This window comes from Pan paniscus, chromosome 3 (assembly GCF_029289425.2).
Source record: "Pan paniscus chromosome 3, NHGRI_mPanPan1-v2.0_pri, whole genome shotgun sequence".
NCBI lineage: Eukaryota > Metazoa > Chordata > Mammalia > Primates > Hominidae > Pan > Pan paniscus.
Genome location: NC_073252.2, coordinates 100,714,187 through 100,726,590, shown reverse-complemented (window position 1 = coordinate 100,726,590; position 12,404 = coordinate 100,714,187). Strand labels below are relative to the sequence as shown.

Here is a 12,404-nt window from a genome sequence, read left to right as displayed (position 1 = left end):
ATGATGAATTTTATGGTATGTGAATTATATCTTGGTTTTAAAAACAGCTTTATTGGAAGATTCTTAGTGTCGGGATAATTTTAGTAAATAAAGGATATAGATATTGAGGGAACTTAGTCACATGGCTACTCAAAGTCCCAGGGGTTGGGGTGTGTTTCTGGAAAATGTAGTCCAGCTACAACTCCGTCACTCTGGAGGAAAGGGATATTGGTTTTGGAAGACAGCTAGCAACCACCAGTGGCAGTGCTGGAACTGGAACTTAGGTCTTCATATCTTGATCCAATTTCTTCTCACCATACCATCTGTCTCTCATAGGAGACTCATTTCATAAGTGTAATCAAGCAAGCTGCTGAGAATAGGCATTTTTTTTCTTTTCTTTTTTTTTAGACAGAGTCTCACTCTGTTGTCCAGGCTGGAGTGCAGTGGTTTGATCTCGGCTCACTGCAACCTCTGCCTCCCAAGTTCAAGCCATTCTCCTGCCTCAGCCTCCCGAGTAGCTGGGACTACAGGCATGTGCCACCACGTCCGGTTAATTTTTTGTATTTTTAGTAGAGACGGGGTTTCACCATTTTAGCCAGGATGATCTCCATCTCCTGACCTCGTGATTCACCCACCCCAGCCTCCCAAAGTGCTGGGATTACAGGCATGAGCTATCGCGCCCAGCCAAATAGGCATATTTTTAAAACTAAAATTCATTTGTCTGCTAACAGTGGACTGGATAACCTAGAAAATGACTAAGCATTTATCCCTCTTATGTGTAAATATTGCCCTTTTTAGGAAAGGATGCATGGATGTGTAAATATAGGTACAGTTTTTAAAGGGGAAGGGGAAGTTCTAGAGATTTTCCAGGGAACTAGGATTGTACAACACCCCTTTAAGAAGTTTAGTGGGCAATAGCCTTCTGCATTTTTATGAACAAAGGTGTCATTCATTAGCCTTGACTGGTACCCACTGGTTTGGATAGATTCAGGTCCATGTTATTAGCATGGTACCATCTGTGTGTGGAGTGTACCGCACTGTGCCAGAGCCTGGAGCACAAAAGAGTCTTGGTTATGCTTTCATGCTAATTTCCTGTAAGAGAGGCTACTAGATAGAGCCACTTTGTGCTCTTTTCTTTTCATTGCTAGTGAGGGTTAGGAATCCTACTTGCATTTAAAATGTTTTCGAATTTTGAAAATTCTAAGGAACTAATAAGTTTTACCTATTAAACCAGGAAAAAATAACTTATAGTGAGGAGATTAATGTTAGAATGGATATATAGAAATAAATATATCTTGCAGATAATGCTGAAAATTGATATAGTTTAGAGACTGAAAACTCAAATGTTTATAGGGGCCATGGTCATTTTGAGGTGGCACCAATGCTGCTTGCTTTGTGAGATTCTTGCTTTAGAACATTTTTTCCAGCTACTGTTGCTGTGGTCCTAGTGGTCTGGTTCCTGAATGAGAAGACATTGCTTTGTCTGCTCATAGCTAAAACCATCTCTTGCCTAAATGGTCTACCTAAATCCACTCTAGCCCCCTTGCAATCCCTTCCTCCTTCAGTAGTCTCAGTCATCTTTTGGAAATGTAAATCTGCTCACATCACCCTTTAGTTCAAAAGCCTTTTGTGACCTCCATTTGCCTTTAAGATGCACACCAACACCTTCAACATGTGGCCTTCCAAGATCCAGCCCCTGCAATTCTCACCAGCTTCTCTTCCATTGCTCCCGGCTTCCTGTGCTCAGGCCTTCTTGGCCTTCCTTCAGTTCTTAGCTGACCTGGCATCCTCCTCCAATGGCGTATTGTCCTCTCTGGAAGGTTCTGCCCTCTCTCTTTTTCCCATTCCTCTTCTTTTAGGCCAATCCTCACTCTACAGCTCTGCCCAATTGCCCCACCATATGAGCTTGTAACATTGCATACCTCTATCTACTTAGCATTGGTACTGTTTAATGATTACATGTCTTTCTGTGATTCTTTGATGAAGGACTGTCTTCTACCCAAGCTGACAAGCTCCATATGGTGGGCTGTATCATTTTTTTCTGGGAGGGGTGCCCACCATTCTCAGTATGTAACATATCCTGCAGGTTCTTATTAAATATTTATTGACTGACCACAATTTCTTCTTGCTTCTGTTCTGGAATTTGATGGCTGTGACTCATGTAAGTCATAACCTCATCTATGACTTCCTTACTGGTCAGCCTTCCTCTATTTAAAGGTTCTACCTTTATCTGAGCTTTTTTGCTTTTATAGGAAAGCGTCTCGACTTAGTCTTTTGGTGGCCATATGCACCATTCTTTTTATTCCTCTGTGAAAACCCCAGCCCTATTCTAAGGCCTTCTTGTTCTCTGAAATCCTCGCTGCTCTGACCATCTCTGGGTTCTCCTCAGTGGTCCATTCATGAGCCCCTCCTCAGCACAACTCCAGGCTAAGAGCATGTGATTCATATGTGTCGGTAACAGCAGCGATAAAAGAGACTGATTTTTCCATGATGGTGTCAGCAATCAAGGGTCCCGTGTGAAGTTCTTTAGTGTCTCTTAAACAAGAACTAAATTCATTTGTCTCATTGCTGCAATTTGCCATCTGTTCTGCTACAACGAAGGAATTGCATTCATGAGAAATCTTACATTACCAAAAATCATGACATCAAAACAATTGTTTGACTAGAAAAAATAATTAGGGATTGGATAATATCAGACTCATAATGACAATGTTATTTTTCTTATAGAATTTTTTCTAGTAAAAGTTTTTCTTAAAAATAGCTATGTAGGTATTCGCAAAATTTTTCAATGAAAATAATCTAGTTTTGGACTATATATAGCATTTGCTCTGGAATCGTAGTCTTTGTTTTTCTTTACGGCCTACACTATCATTAGCAGAGAACCTTTTACACCATCCTATTTCCATTGTCACCATAATGAAACACCAAGTCTACCAGACAAACCCACTGTTACAGACAACAGCTTCTCTCATGCTAAGGGGCTAGTTACAGATCTAGTATAATGTATTCCTAATACTAATTAAATTCCCTAATTTTATCCAAATTGCTCCAAAAAGAAAAAACCCAAAACAAAACTAAACCCTGTATTTTTCTCAGATCTAGGCAGTCTACATCAAACAATAACACCTGTGTATCAATGTTTTCCTGAATCAGGTGATGCAGGCCCAGTGTGTCAAAACAGAAACTGAATTCTACCGCCGTAGTCGCAGCGAGATAGTGGATCAGCAAGGGCACACGATGGGGGCACTTTATTGGCAGTTGAATGACATCTGGCAAGCTCCTTCCTGGGCTTCTCTTGGTAAGTGTTTCAGCGTTCTTTGTGCGAGTGAGAGAAAGCAACACTGTGGGGAGAGGGACTGAGAAAGCACAGAGCTGGAGGGGTCAGATTAGCCCAGGCAGAACTATGACCAAAAGAGTCATTCTTTAAAAAGCCCGCCTAGGAACTACAGCCACCCAACTCACCTTAGTAGCCTTTCCATGAGCCTTAGGGTCAACCTAATTATGAGTTCTGTGCTGTGCAAAGTTGCAACAGCAGGCTAAGCATGGGATAGATTCCTATACAAAAGTCTCAGCCATGTGTCATGTTATTACTGCATAGAATTTTGAATTTATTTAAGAGGACATTCCGGGGCTAAAGAAGCATGAACTTAAGCATCCCTTCTTCTGTGTTGGAGAATTCAATCAGGTAGAAGTTTGGCCCGGTTATATGTTAAAGTTTCCCTTTCTCTGATTCACCTTTAAGGACAAATAAAGAGGTCCTTTAAGGACATAATGAAGATGTCTCTGAAGGCCATCTTTATTACACCCTATTTAGCTCTTGGGGAAAAGCTAGTAGAGGCAGAATCCCGAATGGGAAAGGTGACCAGTTGAAACAGTTCAACTAGCAACAGGTGAGATGACTGGCATGGAACCTGCAGTTTGAATTATCCCATCTATTCTGGTACATTAAAAAAAATTAAGGAATAATAGGCTTTGCCCTTCACTAGAGGTGACTTGAAACAAAGTTCAGTTAATAATGTAAAGAATAGTTTGGGGTCAAAAATGAGGCAAGGCCACAAAGTAGAAAGGTTGGGTGAGGTTCTTTTTGTTTTTTTTGAGACAGAGTCTTGTTCTGACACCCAGGCTAGAGTGCAGGGGTGAGGCTCTTAAACTGGCTATGAATGCAGATCAAAAGAAATTCATTCCAAACATGTTTTCATTAGTGCCAGATGGATGACTCTTACAGAGAATTGGATTTCTAATCAAATTTCTCTGACCAAACTCTTTATCAGCACCAACCAGATAAGAGAGCATTCAATGAGAATCAGGGGTAGAATTGGGGGGAAAATCCTTCTGGGATGCTGGAAAGGTAGGCAAAGAGATAACTGTTCAGAGACTCTTGGATACTGATCCTGCTTTCTGTCTGTGGATGAGGTTGTGGACTGAAACTGAGTTCGATTCAAGAAATGGGAGAGCCCAATTTTTGTAAATATTCGTTTAAGTGATCCCATGCAGATTATTCCTGAGTTCCTCAGGAAGAGTAGATCTGTGGGGAAAAAAAACACTCAAACTCTAAGTGGTTTTTTGTTTTGTTTTGTTTTTTTGTTGAGATGGTCTCACTCTGTTGCCCAGGCTGGAGTGCAGTGGTGCAATCATGGCTCACTGTAGCCTCCACCCCACAGGCTCAAGCCTTCCTCCCACTTCAACTTCCTGAGTACCTGGGTCTATAGCTGCACACCACCATGCCTGGCTCATTTTTGTATTTTTTTTCTGGAGACAGGGTTTTGCCATGTTGCCCAGGCTGGTCTTGAACACCCGGTCTGAAGCAGTCTACCCTCCTCAGCTTCCCGAAGTGTTGGGATTACAGGCATGAGCCACCGCACCTGGCCTAAAAGTGCTTTGTTAATTCTCTCACTCCACAACAACAATCCACACAGAAGACTTCTGTGACCAAATATATGGGAAACTTCCCACACACACCAAGCAAGCAATCACTTCTGCAGTGGACACCATGCGAGTGCCCTCCAGTTTAAGTCTGACACTATCTACCTGCAGATTGCATCAGATTCCATAGGTTGAGAACTCAGTTCCACAAAGCTGCCTTCCCCCTTTAGACAGCAGTCGCAAGTCTGGGTCTCTAGAACTTCTGACTGATCAGCTTCAAGCTGGGGTTCCCATGACCCCCTCTTTGGGTTTAATTTGCTGGAATGGCTCACAGAACTCAAGGAAACATTCTGACTCCTGTATTACAGAGGATGTTTTAAAAGACACAAATAAACAGCCGTATGAAGAGATATATGGGGTGAAGTCTGGAAGGGTCCTGAGTGCAGGAACTTTATCCCTGTGAGGCTGGGGTGTGCCACCCTCCAGGCATGTAGATGAGTACTTGTTCCTCTTTCTGTCAGCCTTCACATGGTCAGCTATGTGGAAGTTCTTTGAACTCTGTCCTCTTGGGCATTATAGGGAGACTTCACTGGACAGCCATGATTGATAACCATGTAGAAATGTGATTGGACAAAGCGGGTATGATCTAATACCATTAGACTGAGTGGGGAAACACAGCAAGGCCTGTCCATTCAACTTCTTGGCCTCTCTGTGAAGCATTTCCTCCTCCAGGGTATGAGGCAGGACACCTTCTGAATGAGTGTCTTATGACCCACAATCGGATTAGAGTCCTGCCTTGGGCTGGTGAAAGGAGGGAAGGAGATCAGAGAGATAGAATCTGTTTTCTGAGGCCTGCTTTTGAGTCCTAAAGCTTCTCGGCATTATAACAAGAGTCTGTAACAAGGGCTATGGTAGTTGTGAGCTAGGAACCTGTATTAGTCTGTTCTCATGCTGCTGATGAAGACATACCTGAGACTGGTAATTTGTAAAGAAAAAGAGGTTTAATGGACTCACAGTTCCACATGGCTGGGAAGACCTCACAATCATGGCAGAAGACGAAGGAAGAGCAAAGGGACTTCTTACATGGCAGTGGGTAAGAGAGGACTTGTGCAGGAAACTCCTTCTTTATAAAACCATCAGATCTCATGAGACTTATTCACTATCACAAGAACAGCATAGGAAAGACCTGCCCCCATGGTTCAGTTACCTCCTACCAGGTCCCTCCTACAACACATGGGAATTGTGGGAGCTACAATTCAAGATGAGATTTGGGTAGGGACACAGCCAAACCATATCTAACTGTAGAAGAAAAATTATATATGTATATATAATAATATTACAGTAGGAAAACCCAAGTACCAGAGCTTGGCTGTTTTCTAAACCCTGGCAGGATCCTGCCTGCCTGAGGAGGATCACCAGCTCCTTGTACTTACTAGACAAAAAGGTTATCCGGGAGAAGCTGTGACAAGTTTTCTATATCTGCTTCTGCTCTGGGGGCCTCACAGCCCCATGTTGATTGGCTCAATAAATCCACTGCTTCTAGTGCATGCAGTAGGGGAGGTATTTGTTATCTCTTATCACCCGAAATGGTTATATACTAAAGCAATCAATAGCTACCTAGAATCTATAAGTTATTATATACAGTCATGCACCGTATAACATTTCAGTCAACAACACAGTTCATATATGATGGTGGTCCCATGAGATTATAATACTGTATTTTCACTGTCCCATTTCTATGATTAGAATTACCTACAGTATTCAGCACAGCAATATGCTGTACAGGTTAGTAGCCTGGAGCAACAGGCTATACCATATAGTCTAGGTGTGTAGTAGGCTATACCATCTTGGTTTGTTTAAGTACACTCTATGATCACACAATGATGAAATTGCCTAACAGCATGGTTCGTTAATGCCTGCCCTGGTTCGTTAGTGCCTGCCCAGATGTTGTGAGGGTGACATGACATAATGTCCAGAGTGCTCAGAGCGCTTCACAAACATGGGTGCCCTCCACTGTTGACTCTCCCTCACATGCTCACTCCCTTAGAACCCCGATGAGCCACACACAGCTGGGCCATTGGACAATGCCTCTCTGACTACTTGACCTTGCCGTCTCCTGACACTCTTGATTATTTTCAGAGTACGGAGGAAAGTGGAAAATGCTTCATTACTTTGCTCAGAATTTCTTTGCTCCACTGTTGCCAGTAGGCTTTGAGAATGAAAACACGTTCTATATCTATGGTGTGTCAGATCTTCACTCGGATTATTCGATGACACTCACTGTAAGTTACTTGGATTGTTTTCTAAGATCGAAGGAGACTTTTAGATGATTTCTTTAGTTGTTTGGTTACATTCTTTTGGGAAAATAAAAGAGAAATTAATTTAGAGTCAGAATACATATATTCAGGCTACAACCCTGCCATTTATCATGTGACCATAAGCAAAACCCTTCACATCTTGTTGATTCAATTTCTTCCTCAGTAAAATGATACCAGTCTCTCTTCTTACAGGATTTCTATGAGTAGCAAATAAAATAACTAGATGAAAGCAAATCACATATGCTGTAAAGTGCCCCTTAAATGCAAGGTTATTTATAATTGTGAGAGGCTGGAAATAGTCCAAACTTTATAAAAAGAAATGGTTAAAAATGGCATGTTATAGTGAAAATCAGTAAAACTATTTAGAATGCGCATGTGGAAAGCAAATTTGTTTTAAAAAACAAATTTAGGTAAAAAGAAAGGCTAGAAACTCAAAGTCTTAGGTGGCTATAGTTTGGAGGACACTAATAACACTGAAAATAGGTCACATTTACAGAAAAATTACAACGCACCAGGTACTGTGCCTTCCGTGGATTATTTTTTTAAATTCTCACAACAGCCTGTGACATTACTGCTGTTATTTTCATTCTACATATGAAGAAATGAAGACTGAGAAGTTAACTTAGTCACATAGCTAGTATTTTGCAGGACTGGGATTAAAACTCAGGTTTCATAGTCTCTTAACCATTTCTGCTAACCTGACTTTCAGCAATTATTACTACTATTGTTCCTTAAAAACATAGCAACCAAGAATGCCTGTTTTTATTCTGTTTTATTTCTCCCCAGGTGAGAGTCCATACATGGAGCTCCCTGGAGCCCGTGTGCTCTCATGTGACTGAACATTTTGTGATGAAAGGAGGAGAGGCTGTCTGCCTTTATGAGGAGCCAGTGTCTGAATTGCTGAGGAGATGTGGGAATTGCACACGGGAAAGCTGTGTGGTTTCCTTTTACCTTTCAGCTGACCATGAACTCCTGAGCCCGACCAACTACCACTTCCTGTCCTCACCGAAGGAGGCCGTGGGGCTCTGCAAGGCGCAGATCACTGTAAGCACAGGTCATGGCGGAGGGCAGGGGACTGTGGCCTTGTGGGGTTCTCCTGCTCTTGGGCCAGCTCCTTGCATCCTGAGATTTGCATGTGTCCCCCTTGGTGCTGAGTTTACCTGAGGCCTGGGGGAAGATTGGCCTCTTCCCACTAAAAGCAAACACCAAATGATTTCTATTTCGAATCCAGGATTTGTCAGAGTTGCTGGTGACCACTACTCGTTTGTCCCATCACCCCTCCTTAGTGGGCAGGTGCAGTGATGGGAGAGGAGGCTCGAGTCATCACCACTGCCTGCATGCCACTAGGTTCCAGGCTGTGTTCTAAGTGCTTCACTGCATAGTCTCTGACTTTCACCACAGCTCCAGGCATTACCATCTGCATTTTGTAAGTTTGGAAGCCAGTTTAGGAGGTTAAGTGATGAGCTCGAGGTCCTGTAGCTGGGAAGCATTGGAGCCCAGCTGACGCAGTCTAATTTTAAGTAGAGTCTATTAATATTCACTCTAGTCTCTTTGATTTATTGCTTCAAAGTAGCGCAATCACCAAATCTTTTTATAATTGCCAAGATATAAAAATGGGATGATCAGGATGTGTTGTTATAAAAATTGTGCAGCTGGAGAATTTGGAATTTGTCTAGTAGGTTGAAAACCTTTCCTTCCTTCTCCCCTACACATAGCAGTTGGAAATATATGTACGTATATATGTTTTTAATTTTGTTATCTTATCTTCTGGACACTCAGGAAATATCTTTCTAGAAAGTTACTTTCTCTGTTTTTAGAAAATTTTAAATTTGTTTTACACTTTTACTTCATAGAAAGGGATTTTCTACATTTAATTTAGAAATAATCATATAAAAACACCTAATTCTTGTGTTTTATTTGAAAGAGGCCTAACAACTGAAAACATACCTTCTTTCTATAGTCACATAATAAAATCCAAGTTATCTGTAACAACTAATAGAGAACAGAGGAAAATGACAGTCTTACATATATTTTTTTCCAAAAAAGAAAAAAAAAACACTATGTACTGGATGAATTTGCAGTCTCTAAACTTATGATTTTGAAAACCGAATTTTTTTATTTCCTGAGTTAGGCCTTCATTACCTTGAGGTGGGTAATTGGGGTGGGAGAAAAGCAGGGCTCTTTCTTTGTTCTACCTCATTTTGATTTCAGTGAGACTTGTCCTTCTTAAAGAGATAAAATGATAGTAATAATGCTATTAGTTAATGTTTAATTCGGGGCTAATATAGACTAGGTATTTGGCTTCTTTTCTCAAGGGAGATGCCAGAAACTTGTTCTCCCCGTCTGCCTGAAGCCAGGGTGCAAGCTGGAATCCCAGGCTCTGCAGTCAGACATACAGAGAGGAGATTTCCAATCCAACAAAGATAACCAGCATAAGCATGACACCAGCATCTCTTTCAGCCTTGGTCTTGGAGCAGCAGAAGCTGATGCTACCCTGGCAGCTTCCTGGGCAGGCTGGCATGAGCCGCATGAACCTTCTTCCTGTGGCTGCTTTAGGACCTTCACTGGAACAGCTGGGTGGTGTGATCTGGGAATTTGCCATCCAAATTCAAGCCTGAGTCTCTGATCCTGAAGAGCTACCTGATACGCTTTATTAAGCTTCTTTTCTGCTTCTGTCAATATAGGTTTCCTTGTGTATAACTCAGAACCCTGAATGATAACATATTACACAAATATGTAAGGCTAAATTATATATAGTGAAAATGGCTCTTTGAAATTCTTTATGTCACACATAACATATAATGTAAGACTGAGATGTTGCATGACAAATGCACAGATTAAGAAACCAGGTTGCACTCAGCTCCGTGCTCACACTAAGAGAGGTTTGCAAACCCTCCCACTCTGGGGAGCAGCGCATCCTCACTCTGGGCATATGCTATTCGGCTACTTAAGAGGAATGGAGCCAACATGATTTAAATTGCACTGTCTCTTTTTGCTGCTATTTTGTGGAATTCACACATGTAAAAAAAATGCTAATAATGTGACTTTACTTAACTATGCAGTAAAAGAGAGAAGCTCTAATGGTAGAGCTTTTGTAAATTTCTGGCAGTGGACTTTCTAGATTGCTGGATCTTTTCAGGAGACTTGAATGTAAGCTCCACAGTTGGGCTCTGTAGCTAGGTCCAGATATATCCTTAGGAAGTCATTAAAACCACCCAGGCTGTATGTAAAAATGTTGCTCTCTTGATGATACTCTGAGAAAAACTGTAAAAGATGTAAAGCTTTGAGCTTCTTGTGAAATATTCTCCTTAATGATTGGAGACGATGTATTTCCTTGATTTGTGATTATAATTTGGTAACGTTCCATAGCCTGTAGTCATTTTCCATGTATTGTTTTGTGTTTGAAACTGCACTTTAGCAGTTGTAGAACCAAAGTTGTGGGAAGTGGACTCCTTGTTAAGCCCACATAAATGTTTACAGGAACTGTATACAGACTATATAACTCTTCCCTCATCCTTCACTTCATTCATTTTTTTTTTTTCTTTTTCAGGCCATCATCTCTCAGCAAGGTGACATATTTGTTTTTGACCTGGAGACCTCAGCTGTTGCCCCCTTTGTTTGGTTGGATGTAGGAAGCATCCCAGGGAGATTTAGTGACAATGGTTTCCTCATGACTGAGAAGACACGAACTATATTATTTTACCCTTGGGAGCCCACCAGCAAGAATGAGTTGGAGCAATCTTTTCATGTGACCTCCTTAACAGATATTTACTGAAGGAATCTAGGTTGTATTTTCAGTGGACAATGGGAATAAAGCATTTCTAAAGCACCGACTGGAGAGGAAGGCAACAGAGACAAGGAGAGAAGCCGAGAGACATGTCTGCGTGCTGCCACGCATCTGAGCGATTGCTCTGTGAAGAGTTGTACACTGAACACTTTCAGGGGAGGCTGTTTACCCAGGCAATGTCCTCAAACAAGCCTGTGCCGGGGTGTCCTGGAATCTGTGCCAGGACTGTGTTTTTAGCCCTTCACCTGTCAGCTTTAGCACGACATGAACCAGTTATAACAAGATGGCCCTGCAGCTAGTTACAAGAATGTGACATGGCAGGATCTATGGAACCAAATGGAAGGTTTTGAGGTGATGTAGGTCTTTCACAGCTAGCTTTGGGGAATACGGAATACTCAAATAAAGTGCTTTGTTATTATTTCAGAGGGAATGGCGATTGAAATGTTACAACAGAGATTTCTTGGTGGTAGCTATTTGGGTAAAGGTATATGGGTATTTTTCTGTACATGTGAAATTATATAAAAATAAAAGTTATATAAATTACATTGACAACTTGATATTTCATCTGTGGCTTATTTAACCGTTCTATAAATATTCAATTTTGCCCAATACTGTGCTGGACCCTAATTTCCATTTAGTTCTCGTTATTATTCTGCTTGGTAAACCGGGAGAGTTTGAAGAATCTAAACTAAGACATGTGAAAGGTTTTCTCTGGAAACAGTCATGTAATTGGTTATAGAATGGACCAGCAAAGAGTGTTTGGCTTTAAAACTAAGATATTATTAGTGGTTTTGGTTTTAAAAATGAGAAGCATTATGTTCAGTGACTCTAAAAGTAACTACAGACAATCCAGTCTTCTTCAGTATCTGAGTATCCTCATTTTGTACACACACACACACACACACACACACACACACACACACACACGGCCTTATCGAGGGGATAAGGGGACTTAGGGCTGGGACTCTGTAGAGTCTTACTTGGTAAATATTATGTCATGTTCTTATGACTATTGTAAATCCTGTTTTAGCAACGCATTGCTGCGAGGCAGGGAGGACTGCTCTTCTTGACACCTGTGCATGTTCTGCCAGGGGCCCTGAGAAGGGGCTTTCAAGCCGATGGGCCAGAGTTTACTTTGTAGTTTGCCCTTACTAGTTCTGTAACCTTAATCAAGTTACTTAACTTCCTGTGCTCAGTTTTCTTGTGGCTAAATGGGAGTGGTAACACCCACCTTGTAAGTTTGTTTTGAAGAATAAATAAAATAATTTAGCTCAAGGGCTGGGCCCCAGATTGGCACATAGTGACGCTCTGTAATGGAAGCATCATCCTGGGCCTGAGCTCGGTGTCCTGGAGAGGGTGAGGCTTCCAGCCACAGTCTCTAGATTCAAATCCAGGTACTGAAGCTTCTGACTGTGTGTCCTTGGGCAACAATTCAACCTTTTGAACTGTGGTTTCCA

At 41.6% G+C, this 12,404-nt stretch overlaps 1 protein-coding gene across 6 annotated transcripts in view; it reads left to right on the top strand.

Annotated features, from left to right (window-relative positions):
* The window catches only part of MANBA (mannosidase beta), a 129,515-nt gene extending 118,016 nt beyond the window's left edge, over positions 1 to 11,499 (top strand). For all 6 annotated transcript variants that reach the window (XM_003829957.6, XM_055111666.2, XM_003829958.6 and 3 more), the window contains 4 exons: positions 3,133 to 3,277; positions 6,982 to 7,124; positions 7,947 to 8,204; positions 10,711 to 11,499. In XM_003829957.6, the coding sequence (XP_003830005.3) occupies positions 3,133 to 3,277; positions 6,982 to 7,124; positions 7,947 to 8,204; positions 10,711 to 10,935 (771 nt within the window). In that variant the 3' untranslated portion in view covers positions 10,936 to 11,499. The remainder of the gene's footprint in view (positions 1 to 3,132; positions 3,278 to 6,981; positions 7,125 to 7,946; positions 8,205 to 10,710) is intronic.
* The last annotated feature ends 905 nt before the right edge of the window (positions 11,500 to 12,404 follow it).